Source organism: Capsicum annuum, chromosome 3 (assembly GCF_002878395.1).
Source record: "Capsicum annuum cultivar UCD-10X-F1 chromosome 3, UCD10Xv1.1, whole genome shotgun sequence".
Taxonomy (NCBI): Eukaryota; Viridiplantae; Streptophyta; class Magnoliopsida; order Solanales; family Solanaceae; genus Capsicum; species Capsicum annuum.
Window position 1 is genome coordinate 237,619,959 of NC_061113.1, and position 27,768 is coordinate 237,647,726.

At 33.6% G+C, this 27,768-nt stretch overlaps 1 protein-coding gene and 1 pseudogene across 1 annotated transcript; both read right to left on the minus strand.

Annotated features, from left to right (window-relative positions):
• Nucleotides 1–7,565: 7,565 nt before the first annotated feature.
• LOC107864981 lies at nt 7,566–8,830 on the minus strand (annotated as a pseudogene).
• A 16,262-nt stretch (nt 8,831–25,092) lies between these two features.
• Nucleotides 25,093–26,946, minus strand: LOC107862872 (trans-resveratrol di-O-methyltransferase). Its single transcript, XM_016708574.2, has 2 exons — nt 25,679–26,946; nt 25,093–25,580 (listed from the first exon to the last, which is right to left on the minus strand). Exons 1-2 carry the CDS (start codon nt 26,495–26,497, stop codon nt 25,281–25,283), a joined length of 1,119 nt encoding a protein of 372 aa, XP_016564060.2. The 5' UTR covers nt 26,498–26,946; the 3' UTR covers nt 25,093–25,280.
• Nucleotides 26,947–27,768: the final 822 nt, after the last annotated feature.

A 27,768-nucleotide genomic window follows, 5' to 3' on the forward strand; every position in this document is an offset into this window, starting at 1 on the left:
AGAAAGCGGGCAGATTTTTTGAAAAAGTTGCATGTGAAGGTGCGGCTTTGACTTGAGAAGAAAAATCAAGAGATTGCAAAGCAGGCAAACAAAGGAAGAAAGAAACTCATTCTTGAACCGGGATATTGGGTTTGGGTTCACCTTAGGAAGGATAGGTTTCCATCTTAAAGAAAGACCAAATTGATGCCAAGGGGTGATTGTCCATTCCAAGTACTTGATAGAATCAATGATAATGCCTACAAGATTGACCTTCCCCCGGATTACCAAGTGCACAACACTTTTAACGTGTGTGATCTTTCTCTAGTGGATGTGGTTGAGGATGATGAAATAACAAATTTGAGGTCAAATTCCTCTCAAGATGGAGAGGATGATACGGGTGTACCAAGCTGTCCAACAAGTTCACGACCATTCACACGTAGCCAAGCTCGGAAGTTACAAAAACTCCAAGCTATGTTCATGCAAATGGCCGTGTTTGAGTTGGTACTTGATCCTTCCAATGGATTAAATGTTTTTAAGTGTGAAGAGGAGTCTTGAAGTGTAATAAACTTACACTCCAAGGCCACCCCTTGGCAAGGGTAGGATGGTCATTTGTTATCTCCCTTTGTGGACTAATATAAATAGATAGTGTTAGAGTTATTTTTGGAGTTAGCTCATTCCTATTATTCAAGAAACAAAAGACTTATAATATTGGTGAATTCTCTTTCTCATTTTGGAGAGGCCAAAATCAAAAGCTCACTAGTAGAGTGATACTAGTGTTGGATCTTGGCTAGAAACTAGGGTCTTGGGTTTCTTGAGTTCCACTTGGTCCAAGTAAAAATTTGGTGTTGATATTCGCTAGTCTTAGGTTCCTTTCTCATTGTTAGGGTTCTTATATTATTGAATATTGTATGTCAAGTTTCTATACCTTTTGTAATCTTGATAACATTGTGTTGTTGAATCTAAAAGTCTAGCGAAACCGTGTAGGGCTCTTTCGATTCACTAGCAAAATTATCATTTGTTGTTCTTGTTGTAAACTCATTTTCTAGTCAAAACAAGTGTTGAAGCCTAGTGAAGTCGTGGTGGCCTCTTTCGATTCACTAGAACTTTGTTGTTCTTATTGTTGCTTCTTGTGTTGGCTTGAATCTCTTGATACACACTTATTTTTATATCACTGTGTGATCAATTAAATTGCTAAGTAAGTTCGTTGAATCCGACAATTTGAGGTACTGTTATTATTCAGATTGAAGGTCATTTTATCCTGGGAGGAAGATTCCATAACCTCAGGTACAGTTAGGGGAATTATTCCTTAAGGACACTCCATGAATTTGCAGGACTTGATCTTAAATTCTATTTCATCTTACTTTCTGAAAAATAAAACACACTTCTTAGAAAGATCACTTTGATCTTATGTTGAGGATTTTTTTGTACTTTATTATTTTCTTGTGTTAAACTCGAACTAGTGTTGAAGTAATTGCGTTAAGTTATAGATTCTTGTACCCGAATACATACAAAATAACAATCTTAAGGAATAATTTTATAGAATCTGTATTGCTTTTTTTGGGAGACTAAAGCTTTAATCTTTCTACTCCATTTGAATTTAACTAGTGATTTGAAGACATAAAATCTTCATCATAAGTTAAAAATCACTCAGTTGACAATTAGAAGTCATAAAAACTTCATTGTTAACTAGAAATAGTAAGAAGAGTTTAAAGTTTCTTAACTTTAGAAGTAATATCCTGAAAATACTAAATTTTATTGTCTTATGGTGATAGAAAAAATGACTAACGAAAGTCAAATTCAAGATGCGGCTACGACTGTGGGGGTAACTAGTATTGCCTCAATAAGTCGAGCAAATGCTCTGCAACCAATGGCACCTGCGGAGAAGCCTAAAAAATTGAGGGCATTGACTTTAAGCGATAGCAGCAAAAGATGTTCTTCTACCTCAACACTATGTCTTCAAAAGTTCACTAGTGAGGATGCTCCTAAGGTGCCCGAGGTAACCTCCGACAAAAAGCATTTCATGATTGTAGAGGCTTGGAAACACTCAGATTTCCTTTGCGAAAATTATATCTTGAGTGGTTTCCAAGACAACCTTTATAATGTTTATAGTGGAACTAATACATCGAAGTGATTGTGGGGGGCACTTGAAAGAAAATATAAGACAGAGGATGCGGGAATTAAGAAATTATTTGATGGAAGGTTCTTGGACTTTAAAATGATAGATAGTAAATTGGTTGTCTCTCAAGTGCAGGAATTGCGAGTAATTGTCCATGATCTCCTAACAGAAGATATATCTTTGAAAAATATCTTTGCTGAACAAATTAAAAATGTTCTTAGTACTCGCATAAACTGTTTTGTAGGTTTGATTGTGAATGATGCATTTCAAGTAGCAGTGATAATTGAGAAGCTACCACCAATGTGGAAAGACTTCAAAAACTACTTGAAACATAAACGCAAGGAGATGATTGTCGAAGATCTTATTGTCTGACTATGTATTGAAGAGGATAATAAAATTGTCGAGAGAAGGTCAAAAAGGAATTCTGCAATTAATGGAGCACATATTGTGGAAGATGGCCAAAACAATTCTAAGAAAAAGAAAAAATTTGAACAAGGAAGCAATCAACCCAAGAAGAAATTCAAGGTAAAATGCTTCAATTGTGGAAAGATTGGCCACAAGTCCACGGATTGTCGTTCTTCAAAGAAATGCAAGAAAAAGGATCAAGCAAATATGATTGAGTCCAATAAAGAATGTGATGATCTGTGTGCTATGTTCTCAGAATGCAACCTGGTAGGGAATCCTCGGGAATCCTCGCGAATGGTGGATGGATTCTGGTACCACACGCCATGTGTGTGCCAACAAAGAGTTATTTTCATCATTCGCTCTGGCTCAAGTAGAAGAAATGATCTACATAGATAACTCCACTACTGCTAAGGTAGAAGGAACAAGAAAAATATGCTTGAAAATGACTTCAGGAAAGATCTTGACACTTAACAATGTCTTGTATGTTCCATAGTTACGTAAGAACTTAATTTCTATTTCACTTCTAGACACGAACGGATTCAAATGTGTAACCATTTATGGAAAAATTATAACTAGCAAAGGAGAAATGTATGTAGGAAAAGGCTATCTCACCGAGGGCCTTTATAAGATAAATGTAATGACTGTTGAAATCAATAAAAGTTTAAATTCTTCTTATTTGCTTGAGTCTTATGATTTATGGCATGAACGTTTAGGCCATGTTAATTATAAAACGTTGCATAAACTGATCAACTTAGAAGTTTTGCCAAACTTTGAGTGCAATATATCAAAGTTCCAAACTTGTGTGGAATCAAAGTATGCAAAGTATCCTTATAAGTCCGTTGAAAGGAATTCCAATCTTTTAGACTTAATACATACTGACATTTGTAATATGAAGTCAACACCATCACTTGGTGGAAAATAGTATTTCATAACTTTTGTTAACAATTACACTAGATACTGTTACATCTACTTGCTAAACAGAAAGGATGAAGCAATAGATGTGTTTAGGCAATACAAAACTGAAGTTAAAAATCAGTTAGAGAAAAAGATAAAAATGATAAAAAGTGATAGGGGCGGAGAATATGAATCTTCCTTCGCCGAAATATGTGTAGAGAAGAGAATCGTCCATCAAACTATGGCTCCGTATTCACCTCAATCTAATGGAATTGTGGAAAGGAAAAACCAAACTTTGAAGGAAATGATGAATGCCTTACTTATAAGTTCCGGTTTACCACAAAACTTGTGGTGGGAGGCTATCCTTACAGCCAACCGTATACTTAATAGAGTTCCCCATAGTAAGACATAATCAATTCCTTATGAAAAATGGAAAGAAAGAAAATGTGGAGGCGTCTAGCGAAGGTTCAAGTTCCTATGCCTAAAAGGGTTAAGATAGGACCAAAGACAGTGGACTGTGTGTTCATAGGATATGCTAAAAGTAGAGAAGCATGTCGGATTTTGGTTCATAAATCTGAACATCCAGATATTAATGAAAATACAGTAATTGAATCAGATAATGCTGAATTCTTTGAAAACATTTATCCATATAAAACTAGACATAAACAGTCTAGTGGGGAGTCTAAACAACCTCGAGATGAACCAAGTGAGAATGTACATAATAAAGAAAATCCAATATGTAGTACACGTCAAAGAACATCTACTTCATTTGGATCAGATTTTGTAACATTTCTCTTAGAAAATGAGCCTCAAACATTTAAGGAAGCGATGGCATCTTTGGACTCATCCTTTTGGAAAGAGGCAGTCAATAGTGAGATTGATTCAATCTTAAGCAACCATACATGGTAATTAGTTGATCTTCCTCCAGGAAATAAACCTTTAGGTTCTAAATGGATCTTCAAAAGGAAGATAAAGGCATATGACACTATTGACAAATACAAGGCAAGACTTGTAGTAAAAGGCTTTAAATAAAAAGAAGGTCTTGATTACTTTGATACATACTCGCCAGTAACAAAGATAACATCGATTAGAATGTTAATTGCCTTGATGGCAGTATATGGTCTTGAAATCCATCAAATGGATGTGAAAATGGCATTCCTAAATGGAGAATTGGAGGAAGAAATATACATGGAACAACCTGAGAATTTTTTGGTTTCAGGAAATAAGAATAAGGTGTGCAAACTTATTAAGTCGTTGTATGGACTAAAGCAAGCACCTAAACAATGGCATACGAAGTTTGACCAAACCATGTTGGCAAACGAATTCAAGATAAATGAATGTGATTAATGTGTTTATATTAAAGACACTCTGAATTACCAAGTTATTGTTTGTTTATATGTGGATGATATGTTAATCATCAGTAGAGACATTTCTGACATAAATGCAACAAAATGAATGCTCGAGAGCAAGTTTGATATGAAAGACCTTGGAGTTGTGGATGTGATCTTAGGAATAAGAATCCATAGAACTCTAAAGGGTTGGCATTGTCACAGTCTCATTATATCGAAAAAGTACTTGACAAATTTAAGTATATGGAATTTGGTATTGCCAAGACTCCAGTGGATGTGATCTTTGCACTTTGAAAGAATGAAGGTAAAAGTGACTCACAATTGGAGTACGCGAGAGTATTGGGATGTTTAATGTATATAATGAATTGTACACGACCAGACATAGCATGCGCTATTAGTAAATTGAGTCGGTACATGAGTAATCCCAACAAAACTCATTGGATGGAAATGAAAAGAGTTTTGGGGTATCTTAAATACACTCAAGATTATGCCTTGCATTATAATAAATATCCTACGGTACTTGAAGGATATAGTGATGCAAATTGGATCACCGGATCGAACGAAGTAAAATCCACAAGTGGATATGTATTTACTATCGGTGGAGGAGCAGTCTCTTGAAAATCATCCAAACAGACTTGTATTGCTCGCTCTACAATGGAATCTGAATTTATGGCATTGGATAAAGCCGGTGAAGAGGCAGAATGGCTCTGAAATTTCTTGGAAGATATTCCTTATTGTCCTAAACTAGTGGCACCAGTATGTATACACTGTGATAACCAAGCAGTAATAGGTAGGCAGGGAGCATAATGTACAACGGTAAATCTTGTCACATACGAGGGAGACATAATACTGTTAGGGAACTTCTTTCTAGTGAAATTATCACTGTTGACTATGTAAAGTCAAAGGATAATGTGTTGGATCCACTTACAAAAGGCCTATCTAGATAAGGAATGGAAAGGACATCCAAGGAAATGGATTTAAGGCCTAGGACGAGTCAGCATGGCGGTAACTCTACTTAGCAAACTGGAGATCCCAAGATCTAGGTTCAAAGAGATCAAACAAAGTTGTGTCTGACAGGTTCAACATTATCAATTACTCAACTTATTCTCATGATGTAGACAATGTATAGTAAACAAGGAAAAGACTTAAGGTGAAAATTTTTTTAATGATTAGCTAATTTTGGCAGATTTGACCAAATAGTTTAATCTATAGGATTGAATGTTTAGAAATCACCTATGTGAGGGTGAACTGGAAGTCGCTTCAAGGAGAATGTTAGTAAAGGCCTATTCTCTAAGCTCTCATGAAATCGGGACGTGTTCATGGCTGAAAGAACAAAATCGTGAGAACCATAAATGGTAAAAGGATGGTTATGTAACATATGTTGTCTAGGTGTACATTAAAGCTTGACGGTTCAAAGATATTAAATCTACCGATTGACCGAGTGCATCCTATGCATGTTCACTACAGAAAGTTCAAAGGGAAACCCACTTATCCAGAGGCAATCAGTCTTTGCTTGATGATCACATACTTGTCCGTAAAATTTTATAATAAATAGACATTCCCCATTCATGTGGGGGATTGTTGGGTTCAAAGTATATGAAAAGTGTGAATGAAAAATGGAGAAAACCAAGTGGAAGGGAAAATAGAGAAGAAAACACTAAAATGGAAAGTCTACTATTTCTCCTACATTGGTGGGAGAATGTGGCCTTCAAGTTTTTACATTAAGAAACACTTATTCCACTTGGTAAGTGAGGCAAGAAATAAGAGATGCCTCGCGTCGTCATTGTCGCTTGCTCGGCTCGGCCTCGGCTTCGGCTTAAATTTGGATTTGGATTTGGAAAATGATCGATCGATGAGGTCTATCTTTTTGGATAAAATTTATTTGACAGAAATCTAATCCGAAGGGAAAATAAAAAATGCAGTAAAAAAATTTCTTTTTATGCAGTGTTTCGGACCTCCATTTGTTTGCATGCATGCAGTGTTTCGAACTGATGCTTCAGAAGAATACACTGTTTCGAACTGATTCTTCGTAAGGATGCAATCCTTCAACGAAATGACACACTAATTCATGAAATGGTATGCCTGTTCGGAAAAGATACAATCTTTGGACGAACAGACATGATTTTTCAGAAAAGGTCACACCTTTAAGTGAACCATTGCCACTTTTCAAAAGAGGCATGTAATGGCTATATAAACCTGCTTTCATTCACAGGTTTAGATACGAATTTTTTCTGAAATACAAACTCTCTTCTTGTCTTCAAAAACCATTCTGTGTGATCAATCAAATTGTTGAGTGAGTTCGTTGAATCCGACAATTTGAGGTACCGCTATTGTTCAGATTGAAAGTCATTTTATCCTGGGAGGAAGATTCCATAACCTCGGGTACACTGAGAAAAATTATTCCTTAAAGACACTCCGTGAATTCGGAGGACTTGGTCTTAAATTCTGTTTCATCTTAATTTCTGAAAAATAAAACATACTTCTTAGAAAGATCACTTTGATCTTGTGTTGAAGGTGTTTCTTGTACTTCATTGTGCTCTTGTGCTAAACTCGAACTAGTGTTAAAGTAATTGTGTTAAGTTACAGATTCTTGTACTCGAATACATACAAATTAACAATATTTTCTCAAACAAAGTGATAACACGATATGATAAAGTAATTATGAAATATAATACAAGAGGTTCCTTTATTAAACGGATAGAAATGAAGGATAACATTTCCAATATCACACAAATAGGGGAACGTAAGATAAGAGTACTACTGGCTTCTACTATGGCCAAACCTTCTGTCGTTGGAATGTTACATAATTTGGCCAAGCCTTGTATTATTTGAAATTTTGTGGCAATGGTGGATTAAGGGTAAACTTCAATCACAGATCTTAATTCCAGTACAGGAATAATGTTGTAATCACTAAAACCAGCATTAGAGAAGAGTTTTGCCCATTCTTGTTCACTTCTTTCTTTTCCATTAACACCAACCATCATAAGCATGTCCATGAAGAGTTGAGTTTCGTATGAATTGTGGTCTCGGTTGTGATCCATCACTATGTCAATGATGATTAGCCTTCCTCCATTCTCCTTACTTGGAATTGCTTCTTTACATTTCTTCAATATTTTGATGCAATAATCATCGCTCCAATCATGTAATATCGACTGCTTGTCATTTGTAGAAGCATGCATATTATTACTCAATTAAACAAGAGACAACTTAGGGATATTAAAAAGAGACCGAATGTTATATATAGTTCATGTAATTGATTAAATAATTACCTCCAGTAAAATTACATCAGCAGGAGGAATGAACTTAAACATGTCTCCTCCGACATAGATCAGGTTCTTGCTCCCTTCACACCCTTCAACTACATGCGGCAGATCCAAGACAGTGCAATTTATTTGTGGAAATGCATTGGCAATAAACTTAGCCACGGTTCCAGTGCTGCCTCCTAAATCCACCAATGATTTCAACCCTTCAAAAACTCCTTTACAATTTTCAATCACTGTACTTATAACCAATCTGGCATCACTAGCCATGGATTCATTAAATACACGATTAAGCTTTGGTTCTTTCTTCATATATTCAAAGAAGGGTTTGCCATGGGCAACCGCGAATATAGTACTAGATTCGCCATCTTGGAACCATTGGCTGAGATAATGCCATGGCCCATTAAAATTGGATCAAACTGTGCTTGTAGATAAGGGATCACGCTCAAAGGTTCATCTTTAAGGAGGAGACATGAAGTTGATGTGAGCACATAAATAATATTCTCTCGATCCAATTCATTAGTATCTTTATTGGTTTTTATAAAGAAGCCTGCATGAGTTAGAATACGCATGAGACGATAAACACAATCCAAACCTTTGCTTTTGTCATCGATAGGGAGCGCATTCACCAAATCAGAAAGCGTCATGGCCCGGCCATGGTTGTGGATGATATCTGGAATTCCAAGCTGAATTGCACATTTGAGTGACATTGAATTGATGTAGCTGAATGCATGGTTCCATATGTGTGCCTGTGCTACGAGAAGCTCAGTATGAGTTTCATCTCCAACATTATTTTTATTTAACAACTCTATATCTCTTTTTGACATTATTTACTAGATGGATACCTGATATTGGGATATGATCAGATCCATATTTATAACAAGAGCGAGACTCCAAAATCTGATTTACGAGACATGTAAATAGTGGCATAATTGCTATGACAAATACTGTACTCAAAATGATTATAATTAATCCCAGAATAAATTTGTATCTTAAACTAGGTGTTGTCTTATCCCGAGAGTTGGATTTAGGATTTGGACTCTTCGGGTACTGAGTAAACTTATCTATTAAATCAACTAGATTATTCGTCTTAGCAACGGATGCTCTGATGCTGAGGCCGTGAGCCTTTACCGACACAACAAAGAATCCGACGGGCGACAGCTGCAGCTAGGAAAGAAGGAGAAAGCAGAAGTCGATCGATTTGGAAATTTGGAGGGATAGGATTTTTGTGACAACTTGTGAAATAATAATTAATTATACATATTAAGTCAACTTTCAACATATATAATATATTAGTAAAACTTATGCTGCTTTAATCAACAATTCATTCTTGATTAAAATTAATTATTTTAAAAAAAATTAGCTGCCAACTGAGGTCAAACCCGCAACCTTTGGGCCATAAAGGTGGCGTTTTACCACTTGCACTAGATGATACTTTTATTTTTTGGGTGGCACGTTTATTATTTGAATATATCAGTTTATATGTATACCTATATATACAGAGAGAGAAAATTTCTATCGAAGTTTGAAAGTGGCATGGCATCCTAATGGGCCTTAATAGATCTACCCCTACTTATGCCACCTCAAAAGTGGAAAAAGTTAGTCTTGGGATTATAATTTTAAAAATATAATCCTGGAATAACTTTGTCCGCATAACAAACTACAGCATTTTCACCGAGTATACGTAAGATAATGACTTAGATATATAAAATGCACGTGTGTAAGATAATTTCCAGAATGCTATGAAAATTGCACTCCATCCGTTTCGAAATAAATGAATTATTGGGATATTTATTGGTGTTTCAAAATGAGTGAATCGTTAATTTTTTTTTCAAAATTACCCTTATGATTTGACAAGCAAAAGAGACTGTAACTTTTTTTTTGGGGGGGGTAAAAGAGACTTCAAGGGTAAAAATGAAAATTTATGTTAAATTTATGTTTTTATGCTTTTTTCTTAATTTGTATGTCAAAATTTAACAATTCATTTATTTCGAAACGGATGGAATATTAGAAAAGATTGGCATAACTAAATTCCGTAGCCTAAAAAGTTGGCATAACTAAATTTTGTAGTACTATCTTGGTACCTGGAAATTGCAATCAGTGGCGAATTATTAGAAAAGATTGGCATAACTAAATTCCGTAGCCTAAAATGTTGGCATAACTAATTTTGTACTATCTTGGTACTTCGATCAGTGGCGAACTAGACGTAGCACGAGCAGAATTTGGAATCAAAATAAGTCAAGAAATAAATAAAGTGATCAAAATAGGTCACTTATTTAATAAATTATTAAAATAAGTTAAACATAATAAATTATTATGTTTTATATTTTTTTATTAACGATCAACTGATCAGGGTGAACACTAAAAAACTTTTTGAAAAACGTAATAAATTATTACGTTTTACAAAAAAAATTATAAAACGTAATAATTAATTACGTTTTACACATGGATAAAAACAAACAGCATGTTGTCCCATCATAGTCAAATCCAATTTTTGTAAAACGTAATAAATTATTACATTTTACAAATTTTTTTTGTAAAACATAATAATTTATTACGTTTTACGAAAAAAATTGTAAATCATAATAATTTGTTATGAATTATATCAGTAACCCCACCTACACGTCACATCCTTTACTTACTTTATTTACTTTATTGTCCCATTAGCCGGAGTCTCTCAAAAAAATTGTGTTCTCAATCCAACTTTGCTTAAAAAAAGGTGTATTGTCCCATCAACTTCTAGTCAAATCATAAAATTTTTGTACTCTTTCGTTTTTTTTTAGTTGGTTCTTTTTTTAAAAATATTTATTTCAATTTAATTATCTTTTTAATGAAATCAAGAAGATTTTAATATGTTCTTCCAATAAAATTCTTATCATCAAATCAAATGACTAAACAAATTGTATAACTCAAATTTATATTTTTAAAGCATAATTAATAAGACTAATTTGGTAAAATAGACTCCTAATAAATATTTTTCATAATGGGTGTGTCAAGTCCATAGATTCAATTAATATGAAACGATGGGAGTAAAATGTAATAATATACTCCCTCCGTTTCAAAATAAGTGAATTGTTGGGTATTTATTGGTGTTTCAAAATAAGTGAATCATTGAATTTTTTTTCAAATTTACCCTTATGATTTGATAATCAATTAACTTTTAAAAAGGTATTATAAGGTCAAATTTTTCTTTTTTGGGATAAAAATGGAAAGTTGTGTTAAATTTATGTCTTTAATGCTTTTTTCTTAATATGTATGCCAAAATTCAATAATTCATTTATTATGTAACGGAGGGAGTATTACGCTATACAGAAATTGTATTGATTTGACTATGATGGGACAACACACTATTTTTTTAATCTATGTTTAAAACGTAAGAAATTATTACGTTTTACAAAAAAATTTATATAACGTAATTAATTATTACATTTTATAAAACTTTTTGTAAAATGTAATAATTAATTATGTTTTACAAAAAGTTTTTTACTGTTCACATCCGTTAGTTGACCGTTAAAAAAAGTATAAAACGTAATAATTTATTACATTTAGCCTATTTTGGTAACTTATTAAATAGGTGATTTATTTTGATCACTTTGTTTATTTCTTGACTTATTTTTGTTTCGAGTTCGCACGAGCAAAACCCATGCGTCTGTCTAGCTCAATTCTTTTTCTTAAAAAAAAAAATCTACTAGAATTAACTTTATTGGTGGAAAAAAAATTCCTTGTAAAATATTTCTTCCTGTTAAGTTTTTTCTTTCTTAAGAGGAAGAGTTTTGTTCTTGTATAAATAGAAAATTTCTCTTCTCAAGTCATAACACAATAGTATCCATAATTTATTTATCAAAAAGTTGAGGAAAAATTTTTCTCAATAGGTATTATATTTTTTAATATTAGTTTTTCATATGTAGGTCGTTTGGATATTAATAATAGTTTTTTTAGTATATTTTTCTTTTCGTTTGAATTATTGTCTTCATGATTTACAAACTATAAGTTTACTAATGACGTTGTATCAATTTCGAACCCAACTAGTGGTATCAGCGCATATAGTTTAATGGTTCAAATTGAAAACATGTTGAGATCAAAGTTGCAATTAACTCGGCGATAATGGATTTTTTGTCAAAAGAAAAAAGGTCAAGATACTACATGTGGAGAAAAATTACAAATAAATTTTCAATAATCCTGCTGCTTATTCATCTTTAAAATCAAAATCAATTTTTAACTTATACTTGCTTTAACGCATGAGCTCCAACATTCAACCCTTACTAACTTCTATGCTTGGCATCCTTCCAATTTGTGTATATACTTTTAACGCATGAGTTACACTTTTAATCTGTGTAGGCTCCACTTTTATTCCTATTTACTTATAACTCATGGCCCCAATAATATAATTCATGCTTTTATTTTTAACACACAAAACTCCAATTTTTAACCCATATCACTTTTAATCATGCTAAGAAGCAGTGATATATAAAGATTATGTGCAGAAGAATATTAAAATTGATTTGTCAGAAAATTCAACCAAGGAGAGATTTGTTAGGATTTACCCTCAATTTCCTATTTTACCTTATTTTCTACCATAATTAGAGTTGTCTTTCTTGGTGGAAAAATATTTCTTTCTTCGAGAAAATATTTTTCCTATTAGGTCTATTCTTATAGTTTTGTATCTTTATAAATAGAAGATTAGACAACAAAGAGAAAGATTAGTCAACAAAGAGTCTTGTTTAGGGGGAAAATTTCTCTCAACAGATTTTATATTTTTCAATATTAGTTTTCATATGTAGATCTTTTGACCAAACCATGTTAATAATATGTTTTTAAATATATTTTTCTTTTCGGGAAAATTTTGACCTCCATGATTTGCAAATTATAAACTTCTGCATGACGTCTTATCCAAGGCTGGCTTCAGCATAAAGCAACTGAAACCAACGCTTTAGGCCCCCAATTTTGGGGCCCTTATTTTTAGTAATTATAGGTTTATAGTACTATAAAAAAAATTCATTAAAAAATGTTGAGAACTTTTTAATATTTTTCTGTCTCATTTTAATATTGTTTTAGCTCAAAAAATTATCACTTTAAGATTCAAAACTAAATTGACAGTTGTTTTCAACTTCACATTTAACATTAAAGAAGATTTTTTTTTTAATACTACTCAATATTTTAAAAAAAAATATTAATAAATAGGTGTAACTTAGTAGACTATACCTTGTACTATATTATTTTTCTTAATAAATATTAAAAAAATTAAAATAAATGTTAAAGTGGGATAGGGGAATAGAAAGATAAGAAATATTTTAATAAGATAAATATTTTTATTATTTTTCAAATACATATATTGCCGATAGAGTTTCTATAACAATCCTCAGCCGAAAGAAATTTCTAAAATTAAAATTAATAAAATCTTACTTAAAATCAACAATGTCTCAAGAGAAATTAAATGAATTAGGTATATTATCAACTGAAAAGAAATTATTTTGGGAAGACCATTATAAAATAATTTTATTCATAATTTTACATCTCAAGAACTTCTAAAATAGACTCTCTCTCTCTCTCTCTCTCTCTCTCTCTCTATCTATCTATCTATCTATCTATCTCTATCTCTATCTCTCTCTCTCTCTCTCTCTCTCTCTATATATATATATATATATATATATATATATATAATATTAATAAATAGGTGTAATTTAGTAAACTACACCTTGTATTTTATTATTTTGCTTAATAAATTTTTTAAAAAAAATGTTAAAGTGGGATAGGAAAATAGAAAGGTAGCAAATATTTTAATAAGATAAAAGACTTTATTAATTTTCAAATACATATATTGTCTATGGAGTTTCTATAACAATTTTCAGCTGAAAGAAATTGATAAAATCTTACTTAGAGCCCGTTTGGATATGGTTAAAAAAAAAGTTTTTTAGCTTAAGTGATTAAAAGTTTAAAATAAGTGCTTATAAATTAAGTAGATAAGTGTTTGAAGTGAAAAAAAAAAGTTATTGATGTGATTGATAAACAAATGATTATAAGCACTTTTTTATTGTCAAAATGACTTAAATGTCTTTAAAGTTGTTAACACCATAAATAAGGTGAATTATTTATAAATTTTAATTCTAATCATTCAAAAATAATTTCTATTTACACTTTCGACGTAAAGTACTTATGTGAGATCAATTTATAAATATAAGTTACTTTTTTATTTTTAAACGTTAAAAAATAAAGATCTTGGAATTTTTTATATATAAAATAGTATTATATTGTAATATTGCAAACATGTAATAATTTAGTTATGTTAAAAAAAATATGTAACCTTCGATGTAATGATAGATTCGCTGAAAACAAAGAATAAAGATGAAGTGGAAATGGAGGGAATGGACGAAGAGAGGCAGAAAAGAGAAAAAGAAAGAAAAGCTATACATTTAAGGATTACAATTTTAGGATATTATTGGAATTAGCGAAAAATATAAAGGATAAAAAGATAAATAGTTTAGTCCAACATAAAAAAAATTAATCTAAAAAGTAAAAACTGGGGGTACCAGCCTCTCACTTTTTGCTTTTTTTAATCAATTTTTAAAAAATTTTAAGCACTTTTTAATTTACCAAATATCTAAAAAAAGCTAAAAAAAAAAAAACATATTAAAAGTTGATTTGACCAGATTTTAATCCTATCTAAACAGACTCTTAAAATCAACAATGTCTCAAGAGAAATTAAATGAATTAGGTATATTATCAATTGAAAAGGAATTATTTTGAGAAAACCATTATAAAATAATTTTATTCATAATTTTACATCTCAAGAACTTCTAAAATAGATTCTCTCTCTCTATATATATATATATAAATATATACACACACACACATATACTCCCTCCGTTTCAAAAAGAATGACCTACTTTGACCTGACACAAAGTTTAAGAAAATAAAGAAGACTTTTGAAGCTTGTGGATTAAATTAAAGTTGTGTCCAATGTACCAAAATGTCTTTTAATTTTATGGTCCTAAACATGTCATGTGGAAAGTTGAAATTAAAGTATTGTCAAAAAAAGAAAGGGATCTTCTTTTTTAAATAGACTAAAAAAGAAAGTAAGTTATTCTTTTTTAAATAGGGGAGTATATATATATATATATAAAAGCTTTATTTTGAAGTTTCACTTTAGGTCATCGGGTATATTGAGTCGCCCCTGGTCTTATCAATTTTGAACCCAACACCATCTTGGGGGCCGACTATGTTGGGAAAGGGGCAAGGCACAATCATAGAGCACGACAGGATAGCAGCGGAAGAATTCCCAAATCTAAACTTTCCCTTTCAACTTGAACCAAGAGGAGACAAGCAAATCCACGAAAAATAAAATAATATGGCAGCAAATAAATCACCATACAAATACGATAAGGCAAGAATAAAACGAAGAACAAGAGACACCAAATTTACGTAAAAAATCCTTCGGTGTGAAGAGTAAAAAACCACGGGACCAAAATCTCCACTATAATCACCAAAGATTTACAATATTGTTCTCCAAAATGGCCACCAAAAAAGTGTTAAACAACAAGCAACATTACATAAACCACAACACCAAACACTAGAGAAATAAAGGAGCGAAAACACCAAAATGCAGCTACTGTTTGGGAATGAAGAACAAGAGCTACAGGCCACCAAATCAAGATCTGTTAGATGAGAGAAACAAGCAGTCCAAAAATCAGCTCAATTGGACAAGAAACGAAGCGGGAATCGCAATTTGAAGTTGACAGCTGTGGCTGAAATTTTTTAGCGAAAATCAGCTCTCTTTTCTCTCTTTAGCTGTTGAAAACTCTCTTTTGTGATGGTGAATAAGACCTAAAAAGATCTTTATATATGTCCCATAATAATGGGCCTATCTGCAAAAGTGGGTTGGTCCAAATTGAACTTCATTTATCCACATAGGAAGGGAAAAGACCCATGACCCAACAATTCTCTCCATCCTGACTATATGGAGGAGACCGCCATCCTGACATCATGCAACAATCTTCAAAATTCCCTCTAGGCAAAACTTTAGTCATCATGTCGGAACCATTATCATCCATATGAACCTTCTCCAATTCAAGCAACTTAGAATCCAACACGTCCCGAATCCAATGGTATCTCACATCAATGTGTTTGAACCGACCATGAAATGTAGAATTCTCGCCAAGATATATAGCACTTTGACTGTCGCAATAAAGCATATACCTCTCTTGAGCAACACCAAGTTCCCCCAAGAATCTCTTCATCCAAAGCAATTCTTTACAAGATTCAACGGAAGCAATAAGCTCAGCTTCAGTAGTAGATAGAGAAACACATTTTTACAACTTGAATTGTCAAGACACAGCTCCCCCTGCAAAAGTAACCAAACAACCTGAAGTAAACTTGCGAGTTTCAACATCACGAGCCATGTCTGAATCAGTATAACCACAAAGAATGGGCTTCCTTGTACCAAAACACAAACTCAAACTAGAAGTTCCACAAAGATATCTCATAATCCACTTCACAGCATTCCAATGTTCTCTTCCTGATTAGAAATAAAAAGACTAAAAACACCAACAACATGAGCAATATTCAGTCTTGTACAAACCATTGCATACATCAAACTACCAACGGCTGAAGCATAAGGAACTTTCTTCACATCTTCTTTCTCATCATCACTGGAAGGACACTGTTTCGTGCTCAATTTGAAATGCATAGCTAAAGGTGTACTGACAACCTTAGCCTTATCCATGCTGAACCTTCAAAGTACTTTCTGAATTTACTTCTATTGTGATAACCACAACTTCTTGGCCTTTCTGTCACGGACAATCTGCATGCCAAGAATCTATCTTGTTGGTCCTATGTCTTTCATAGAAAAAGACTTACTTAACTCTTACTTCAACTTTTGAATCCTGCAAGCATTATGACCAACAACAAGCATATCATCAATATAAAGCAACACAATAATAAAGTCACCATCAAAAATTTTTTGCACAAAATTACAATGGTCTGAAGTAGTCTTCTTGAAGGCCTGCTGACTCATAAAGGAACCAAACTTCCTGTACCATTGCCTAGGAGCTTGTTTCAAACCATACAAGCTCTTCTTCAATTTGCAAATATAATTATCTTTTTCCTTGACTTCAAAACCTTCGGGCTGCTCCATATAAATTTCTTCATCTAAGTCACTATAGTGAAAAGAAGTTTTAACATTCATTTGCTCAACCTCTAAATCTAGACTTGCAGCTGAGCCTAGAACCATACGAATGGATGACATCTTCAAAACTGAAGAGAATATCTCATCAAAATCAACTCTCTTTTTCTAGTTAAATTCCTTCACAACCAATCTAGCCTTGTACCATGGAATTGGGTTACCATCTTCATGCTTCTTCCGAAAAACCCATCTATTTTTTAAAACTTTTGTATCTTTAGGCAGCTTAACCAAATCAAAGGTATGATTATCATGCAAAGATTTAATCTCATCTTCCATAACATCAAACCACTTTTCTTTTTCTTCACTTTCCATGGCCTCATCAAGACTCTCAGGTTCTCCCCCGTCAGTCAAGAGTACATACTCATTGGGAGAATAACGAGATGAAGGTATTCTCTCTCTAGTAAATCATCCGAGAGAACTCTCTAGAACATCAACAACTGGTTGTTGACCAACCATATCAACTTACAATGGAGCATGAACAACATTATGCTGGTCATTCTGAACATGATCATCATCTTTATTATCAACTTGATTTTCATCATCATGAAGATTTGATTCGGGAGCAGTAGTTAAAAAAATTGGATTAACATCAACTAGACTCTCATTACTCTGAGAATCAACCTTCTCAGCTTTGTCAAAATATTCAATTGTTTGTTCTTCAAAGAATACAACGTCACGACTTCTAACAAGTTTCTTCTCAACTAGATTATAGAAACGATACCCAAATTCATCTTGAACGTAACCAATGAAGATACATTGTCTAGTTTTAACATCCAACTTTGATCTTTCATTTTTAGGAACATGCACAAAAGTTTTACACCCAAAGACTCTAAGATGATTGTAATGCCCCGATTTTCTGGAATCGAAATATCACACGGTGTTCATGACCCCGAGGGACCTCAAGCTAACCCTCTGCTGATATCTATGCCTGAGCACTACATAATATAATATAATATAATATAATATAATATAATATAATATAATATAATATAATAAATGCAGAAAACTGGCGAAAACTTGCCATAAGGTTCAAAATATCTAAAATACTTAAAATTAAAAACTGAATACTGATACATCTGTCCAAAAAACCTATAATTGTCTAAACTATGGAGTTGATGGTACATATCTCCAACTAACTCCATCTACTAAAAATAATCTGAGTCTAATGCCATAATAAAATAAGGATCATCCTCGAATGAAGAGGACTCACTACTACGTCTACTGCTGCTGACTAGGTCTGGATTGCTAAGGGTGCTCTGGATCTCGTGCCTCTGAACCTATGGTGTAAAGTAAAACACCATAGCGCAAATGCGTCAGTACGTAGGAATGTACAGAGTATGCAAGATAAGGTAAGGCTAAATACAAGGGCTTATGCATGAACAATTACTTAACTGAATAATCATGAGAGTACTGAATGAGGACATATGCATGAATGCACAAACCATAACTAAAGTCATCATGACTCTGAATACTGAGACTCAGATACTGCTTTACTGACGTTTGAACTCACTACTAATACTGATGTATTGAATAACTGAATCCTCCGATATTGATAACTGGGTACTGAAGTTGAGATCAGTCATATCTAGTGAGCGATCTCTGAAATTGATGATACAAAAGCTGATTAACGGAATCTACTCATAGCAATAACTGAATTCTAAGTTTGCTACTATCGACTGACTAAATCTAAGATTAAACCTCTCTAACGGATGATCCCTGAATCTACTATTAATGATAAGAAATGATTATGTCTGAGATCATACCTATCTAGCGGAAGATCTCTGAATCTGACAATGAGAATAATTAACTAAATCTGATATCAGGCCTATCTAACGGGTTATCTCTGGATCTATGAGTACTGATACGGATTAACTTTATATGAGACCAGGCCTATCTAATGGGTGGTCCATAAATCTATGGAACTATCTAAGTTCTTTACTGAGATGGGTGACTGTCTCAGTCCTGATTTTTGAGTGCTACTCTGAAGACTGATACTGAAACTGCAATTATGGGAGTTCTCACTTAACCGACATGCCCCAAATCTGAACTGGTGGGGTACAACCTGTAACCCTAGCTGGAAGGGTGTCAATACGTGCCACGGGTAAAGACCTCTACTATGGTCAAGCCTCTCTAATGGGTGACCCTAAACAGGAAGTCAAACCTAAGGCAGTATGATAGTCAAGCCTTAATCTAATGGGTGACTCCTGATCCTGCGCTGGCTACACAGTTCTAGAGTTCAGGGACTGTTACTAACAACTCTGCCTCTCTAACTGGGAAGCCGTCATCACTGCACTCGCTCGGTGCTAGTTACTACTCCCAACTGAAGGACTCAGAAATGATTCTTAACTGAACTTAGACTGGGCTGAATTTGTTACTGATCATACTAAGTAACTGAGTTGAGCTGAGTTCACTTGGTTCCGTTATCTGATGGAACACTACTGAATCTCGTTATCTAACTGAATGATACTGAGCTCTGAATTGATTACTTGAATGCTACTGAGGTCTGAACTGAACACTTGAATACTTCTAGATCTGAGATAAGTATTGAAATGAGGCTAGAATGCTAACGATACTGAGATTTCTTAAGTTCTGTAACTGTCTGAGAGTACTGAGTTCTAAGGATCGTGGCTTGACTGAGATAATAGTGAAAACTGACACGGGCTCTAGACTTGTAGCTAAATTATCGGATATAAATACCCCCAGGACTCGATAACATAATAGTAAACATAACCATTCTTGAATAATCATGACCATGGGCTTTCATTCGCCATTACAATCATTAAAGCATCTCTCCAAATACTTGGGATTCATAAACATGTGGTAGTATAGGGAGACATGTTATTGGCTCATACTCCATTCAACAAGGTCTTACAACAAACACTTAACATGCATTGAAGGGCACATAATTGGGGAATTTCATGCTAACATGTCACAATTCATTCACTAAGGCTTTTCCAAAAACACGTGGCATGCATGAACTTACACACAATTAGGGATTTCTAGTCAGCATGTTATAATGGCTCTAATTCCATCACATAAGCATTTTATTAAACATATGGGAAGCATGCTTTGGTTATTCAACAATTTCCACACCTAATTATCATAAATACATCAATCAACATGCAACTTTAGGGATTTAACATGGATATAGTGCAATTCAACTCAAATCAAGATCAAAGCTTGCAACTTGTATTCTAAAGCATGAATTATAACTCAACAATAACATGAACATGAACTTCGATTCACATTAATCATAAAAACTCATAAATCACAATATTTGAATTTAAAAAGGGATTCTTGAACTTCTTGGGTGGAAGGAACCCAAGAATCAACATCTGCATACCTTACTACTTGATCCTCCGAAGATAAATGGTGAAATCTTAATGATTGGAGTCTTGATTTTTAGAACCCTAGCTCTTGTTCTTGAGGAAAATTGAGAGAAAACAACAATATTTGGGTTTAATATGGATGAATCTCGTGTTAAAGGGTATATATAGGGGTAGTAAAATGACCATTTTGTCCTTGGAATTAAAATCCAAAACTGGAACGCCAAAAAAAGCTTCACCGCAATGCGGTGGAATCGCGGTGAGCTACTAGAATTTGATAATTCTGCAATTAAACCTTGGCGCGACGTGCCATAATCGCGGAGGCTCACTTTATTTTGACGATTGCCATTTTGGCTAACTCCGCGACGCGCCAAAGTCCCAGGTGGTACACTGTCTTACTAAAATGGCTCTAACTCTTCGCCCGAGTGCTGGATTTAGGCAAATTTAGTATCAAAGGAAAGCTTATTCAATTCTCTACATGATAAAAAGTTGATATTAGGGAAATTCTACACGGTTTAAAATACTTCTCACTTAGAAAGTCAGCCCTTACTTTTCTTAAGAATAAAACTCGACTTAAAGAAAATTTGGGGTATTACAATGATCATAAGAAACATTCTTATTAGACCAAACTCTATCATGTACATCACCATCCAAAGTAACAGTACGAGATAAATTGATAACATAAGTAGCAGTATTAAGTGCTTCTGTCCAAAAAGAATCTGGCAGCTTAGCATCTGAAAGCATATATTTAACCCTCTCAATTAGAATTTTGTTCATCCTCACTGCTAAAACCATTCAACTGAGGAGTTTTTGGAGGAGTTTTTTGATGCCGAATACCCTGCTCTCTGCAATATCTATCAAAAGGACCAATACTCACCACCATTATCTGAGCAGATGCATTTTAATTTCTTTCATTTTTGTCTCTCAACCAAGGACTGAAAATCTTTGAACACATCAAGTACTTGATCCTTGGACTTTAAAGGAAATACCCAGAGTTTGCGAGAATGATCATCAATAAAAGTCACAAAGTAAAGTGCACCACCATGAGAACTTACTTTAAAAGGACCGCACAAATCAGAATGCACCAACTCTAGCAAATCAAGCTCTCTTGAAGGCGGATGACTCTGAAAAGAAACTCTTTTCTGTTTATCGGCTAAGTAATGAACACACTTCCTTATCTTTGCTTGTTTCACTCCAAAAAGTAATTTTTTTTTTTAGCCAAACTATCAATACCCTTCACACTCATATGACTTAACCTTCAATGCCACAACTCTGTTGAAGTATCATTCTCCACCAAGTTTATCAAGCCTCTAGAAATAGAGCCCTGAAATACGTAGAAATTAGACAACTTGTCACCTCGAGCCACAATCATCGAACCTCTAGTAAGCTTCCATTGGCCAGCACCAAGGGTGTTAACATAACCCTCAGCATCAAGGTTTCCTGCAGAAATCAAATTCAGGAGAACATCTGGAGTATGTTTGATATTATTCAGAACTAGTTTGGAACCATTGTTACTTTTCAAACAAAAAGTGCGAATGTCAAGTACTTTAACTTCATCATTATTGCCCATTTTCAACATCCGAAAATTACCTAGAGTATAAGAAGAAAATAATTCCTTCTTTGACTTAACATAAGAAGTAGCATCAAAATCCACAAACCAGCTAGACTCATCACGAACAAGATTAAGGGCATTCTCACCGCAAGCAATAATAAGATCATTATTAGCAATAACCGCAACACGATTTTCATTATCGCCTTCGTTATTTTGTCGTCTCATATCTCTCTTATGCTTGTAATAATATTTCATGATATGCTCTTTTTTGTTGCAATAGTTACATGTAACATTCTTTAATTTGGACCTTGACTTGCTTCTACTTTTATCTCTATCATTCGAACCTCTGGACTTGTTTCTCCCCCTCTCTTCAGTAACCAAAACATCAGAGTGTGAAGATGAAGAAGATGAGGCCTGAGATCTTTTTCTCATCTCTTCATTCAAGACACCACTCTTAACATATTTCATAGTTATAACACCATCGGGAGTAGAATTAGTCAAAGAAACTCGAAGAGTTTCCCAAGAGTCAGGTAGAGTATTAAGAAGCCAAAGTTCCTGAATTTCTTCATCGAACTTTACACCCATTCCGGACAGCTGGTCAAGAACACCTTGAAAATTATTTATATGATCAGAAATAGGACTGCCCTCTTTATACCTGATATGCATCAATTGCTTAAGCAGGAACAATTTGTTATTGCCAGTCTTCGAAACATAAAGTGTCTTGAGCTTGTCCCACAAACTTCTTGCATGTGTCTCATTCACAATATGGTTTCTAACATTATCTTCAACTCATTGTCTAATATAGCCACAAACCTGTAAGTGCTCAAATTCTCAATCCTCATCTGTCGTGGATTGAGGTTTAGTAGACGCAAACACAGGTAAATGCATTTTCTTGACAAAGAGAAGATCTTTCATCTTGCCTTTCCAAGTATGATAGTTACTACCATTCAAACACACCATCTTGCTCATATTTTCATCCATAATTCAAATCAACTATCAAAAATAACCAACGCTCTAATACCACTTTGTTGGGAAATGGGCAAAGCACAATTAAGGAGCCCGACAGGGTAGCAGCGGAAGAATTCTCAAATCTAAACTTTCCCTTTCAACTTGAACTAAGAAGAGACAGGAAAATTCAAGAAAAATAAAATAATATGGAAATAAATAAATCACCACACAGATACGATTAGGCAAGAATAAAACGAAGAACAAGAGACACCAAATTTACATAGAAAACCCTTCGGTGTAAAGAGTAAAAAACAATGGGACCAAAATCTCCACTATAATCACCAAAAAGTTACAATATTGTTCTCCAAAATGGCCACCAAACAAGTGTCAAAGAACAAGCAACAATACATAAACCACATCACCAAACACTAGAGAAATAAAAGAGCAAAAACACTAAAATGCAGCTACTATTCGGGAATGAAGAACAGGAGCTACAGGCCATCAAATCAAGCTCCATCAGTTCCTAATCAAAGATTCAGATGATTAAAACAAGCAATCCAAAAATTAGCTCAATCGGACAAGAAACGAAGTGAAAATCGCAATTTGAAGTTGACAGCTGTGGCTGAAATTTTTTGACGAAAATCAGCTTTCTTTTCTCTCTTTGGCTACTGAAAACTCTCTTTTGTGATGGTGAATAACACCTAAAAAAGATCTATATATATGTCCCATAGTAATGGGCCTATAGAAAAAAGTAGATTGGTGCAAATTGGACTTTATTTATCCATATAGGAAGGGAAAAGAGCCATGACCCAACAGACTATTCTAAATTGGGGAAAGGACGAGAATGGCCTGTCGGCCAAAATATTTCCACAAAAATGACCCTTGAATTCATATTACCATATAGTAGCCATTTCCACCAAAATGGCTCCTGAATGTTGCATTTCTCTTTCTTCTTTTTTTTTTGTTTGTTTTTCGCTATTTTTTTTTCTTTTTTCTTTTAATGTTGTTAATTTTTGTTTGGAAAATGTCCACTTTTCCACCCATTTATTTTTTCAGATGCAATCACGAAAATAAAAATGTAAAATACAAGTACACCCATAATTGTTCTATCTTTTTTCAGGAGTTAACACTATAGCGGCATTTTTACTTATTTTTTTCTACTATCTCTCTTTTTATCAAAAAAATTAAGGAATGTTTGGACAGTAAGGGTATAGGGTTTAATAAATTTTGTATATGCTTGCACAAATTTTCACAAAATTTTAGGTGAAGTTAACAAATTCACGAATAACGAATTATTGTATATGGTTGCATAAATTTTCTCTGTAAAAGGTGCATTTATGTGGTATATATATTGTATCAACGTGGTATAAAAGTTTATCAATCTAGTATAAAAGTGTATCAATGCGGTATCCAAGTGTATCAACGTAGTATAAAAGCGTATCAATATGGTATAAAAGAGTATCAATTGGGTATAGGGACTGCACGTACTTGCATAGAATTTCTTTTTTAAAAAAAAGTGTATAAATATAATATAAAAGTGTATCAATGTGGTCTAAAAGTGTATCAATTGAGTATAGAGACTGCAAGTGTCCAATTGGGCCAAATGACTAAAAAAGGGAATTAGTTTAGCCGATTGGCTATAGTATGTCCACCTTTTCAAATGTGGGCCATTTTTTTTTTAAAATGACCAGCCCATGTCCTTTTCCCTTCTAAATTCATGTTGGAAAGTCCACCTTTCAAAGTAAAACACTTTCTAGCAAAAAGCTTCATTTTCAAAGTTCCAACCTAAAACCACTTATTAAGGATGAGAGAGTAATTATGGTGCTCCACAAGCTTGTGTGGTTAGCTCGGATTAAATTATATGTGTGTCAGAATCTCATTGACTTGAAATCCAGAAATTACCACTGCTTGTCATAATGTCGCATAAGATTATCTCTTCTTATGACTTGGTTTAATGCACTACCATAGAAAAGGGCCTAAAACTGGCTCAGAAATCGATCATCAAAAACTGACCTCTAGCAGTTAGTTATGAAATATTTTCTCAAACAAAGTGATAACACAATATGATAAAGTAATTATGAAATATAATACAAGAGGTTACTTTATTAAACATTGAGAAATGAAGGATAACACTTCCGATAACGCACAAACAGGGTAACGTAAGATAAGAGTGCTAATACTGGCTTCTACTATATGGCCAAACCTTCTGTCATTGGAATGTCACATAATTTGGCCAAGCCTTGTATTATTTGAACGTTTGTGAAAACGGTGGATTAAGGGTAGACCTCAATCACACATCTTAATCCCAGTATAGGAATAATGTTGTGGTCACTAAAACCAGCAATAGAGAAGATTTTTGCCCATTCTTGTTGACTTCTTTCTTTTCCATTAACACCAACCATCATAAGCATGTCCAGGAAGAGTTGAGTTTCGTATGACTTGTGGTCTCGGTTGTGATCCATCACTATCTCAATGACGATTAGCTTTCCTCCATTCTCCTTACTTGGAATTGCTTCTTTACATTTCTTCAATATTTTGATGCAATAATCATCGCTCCAATCATGTAATATCGACTGCTTGTCATTTGTAGAAGCATTCATATTATTACACAATTAAACAAGAACACTTAGGGATATTAAAAAGAGATTCGTGTAATTGATTAAATAATTACCTCCGGTAAAATTACATCGGCAGGAGGAATGAACTTAAACATGTCTCCTCCGACATAGATCAGGTTCTTGCTCCCTTCACACCCTTCAACTACATGCGGCAGATCCAAGACAGTGCAATTTATTTGTGGAAATGCATTGGCAATAAACTTAGCCACGGTTCCAGTGCTGCCTCCTAAATCCACCAATGATTTCAACCCTTCAAAAACTCCTTTACAATTTTCAATCACTGTACTTATAACCAATCTGGCATCACTAGCCATGGATTCATTAAATACACGGTTAAGCTTTGGTTCCTTCTCCAAATATTCAAAGAAGGGCTTGCCATGGGCAATCGCGAATGTAGTACTAGATTCGCCATTTTGGAACCATTGGCTTAGGTAATGCCATGGGCCCATTAAGATTGGATCAAACTGAGCTTGTAGATAGGGGATCATGCTCAGAGGTTCATCTTTAAGGAGGAGACGTGAAGTTGAAGTGAGCATATAACTAATATTTTCTTGATCCAATTCATTAATATCTTTATTGGTTTTTATAAAGAAGCCTGCATGAGTTAGAATACGCATGAGACGATAAACACAATCCAGTCCTTTGTTTTTGTCGTCGATAGGGAGCGCATTCACCAAATCAGAGAGCGTCATGGCCCGACCATGGTTGTGGATAATATCTGGAATTCCAAGCTGAATTGCACATTTGAGTGACATTGAATTGATGTAGCTGAATGCATGGTTCCATATGTGCGCCTGTGCTGCGAGAAGCTCACTATGAGCTTCATCTCCAACATTATTTTTATTTAACAACTCTACATCGCTTTTTGACATTATTTTCTAGATGGATATCTGATGTTAGGATATGATCAGATCCATATTTATAACAACTGTGAGACTCCAAAATCTGATTTACGAGACATGTACATGTTGACATAATTGAAATGAGAAATAGACCGTACTAAAAATGATAGAATTTACGTCTTAGTAAGACTTTTTCCTGTATGAAGCGGACATAAATTTTAGGCCTCGAAAGCTTACTATAATAACGGATCCATAACTATTCATTAAAACAGGAGTAGAACAAAGGAAAAAACATTCTAAGTTGGGGAAGAAAGAGTCTACTACGTATTAGGAACCAAAATAAAAATGGAACAAAGAAAGTAAGAAACGAAAGCAAATAAAGAAAGAAAATGATATTGTGATACTCGATCAAACACCAAAAGAATTCTGACAGCTCCTTAAACTTGCTTGAAAAATCACAACACCCAATTGCTTTTTGAGATCCTAGGACCTCATGAATATAAATTATATGTAATGAAACAATTTTTATAAATTATCTATATATATATATATATATATACACTAGTTTAGTATACCTGTTTTGCACGTGTGTGTCACGTCAATCAATAAAACCATATATAGTAATTAACTTTTTTCTTTAAAAAATCGAGAGTATTATTAACTAAAAATACTTTCTTTAAGAAAATATAGAGTATTATTAACTAAAAATACTTATCAATATAAAAATTCATTTGTAATTTTCTTTATAAATTTGATGTCACGGTCGAAACTTGAGATCGTGATGGCGCCTATCACACTCATCATTCGAGATTAGTCTATCTCATCTCAAACACGATAATACAGATAAAAGTTTGGTAGAAGTTTCAAATTATGAAGAAAAAACTCATAAAAAGAATTTAATTGCTTGAACTCTTACATGATTTGTATTGGTGTTTATTAATAATATATATAAGTGGCTTGAGAAGTAGCTCGATGTTGTCCTGCCAGCTTGCCGATCAAGTCCACTTTTATATATTATTATTATTTTTCTTCATTTTAATTTATTTGTCTTAATTTTTATCTGTTATATATTTAAAAATTACATAAATGTTATTATAAATTATAATAATTGACGATTTAAGATATTTGAAGGACATAAAAATGTTTATAGGCCCTCGAAATTTTATCAGTCACATAAATTGGGACAGAGGAAGTAACATATATTATTTAAAAATAACATAAAAAATATCACAAATCACAATAATTAACAACTTAAAATATTATCGACATATAAAGTTTGATTGATTCTCCATATACTATCA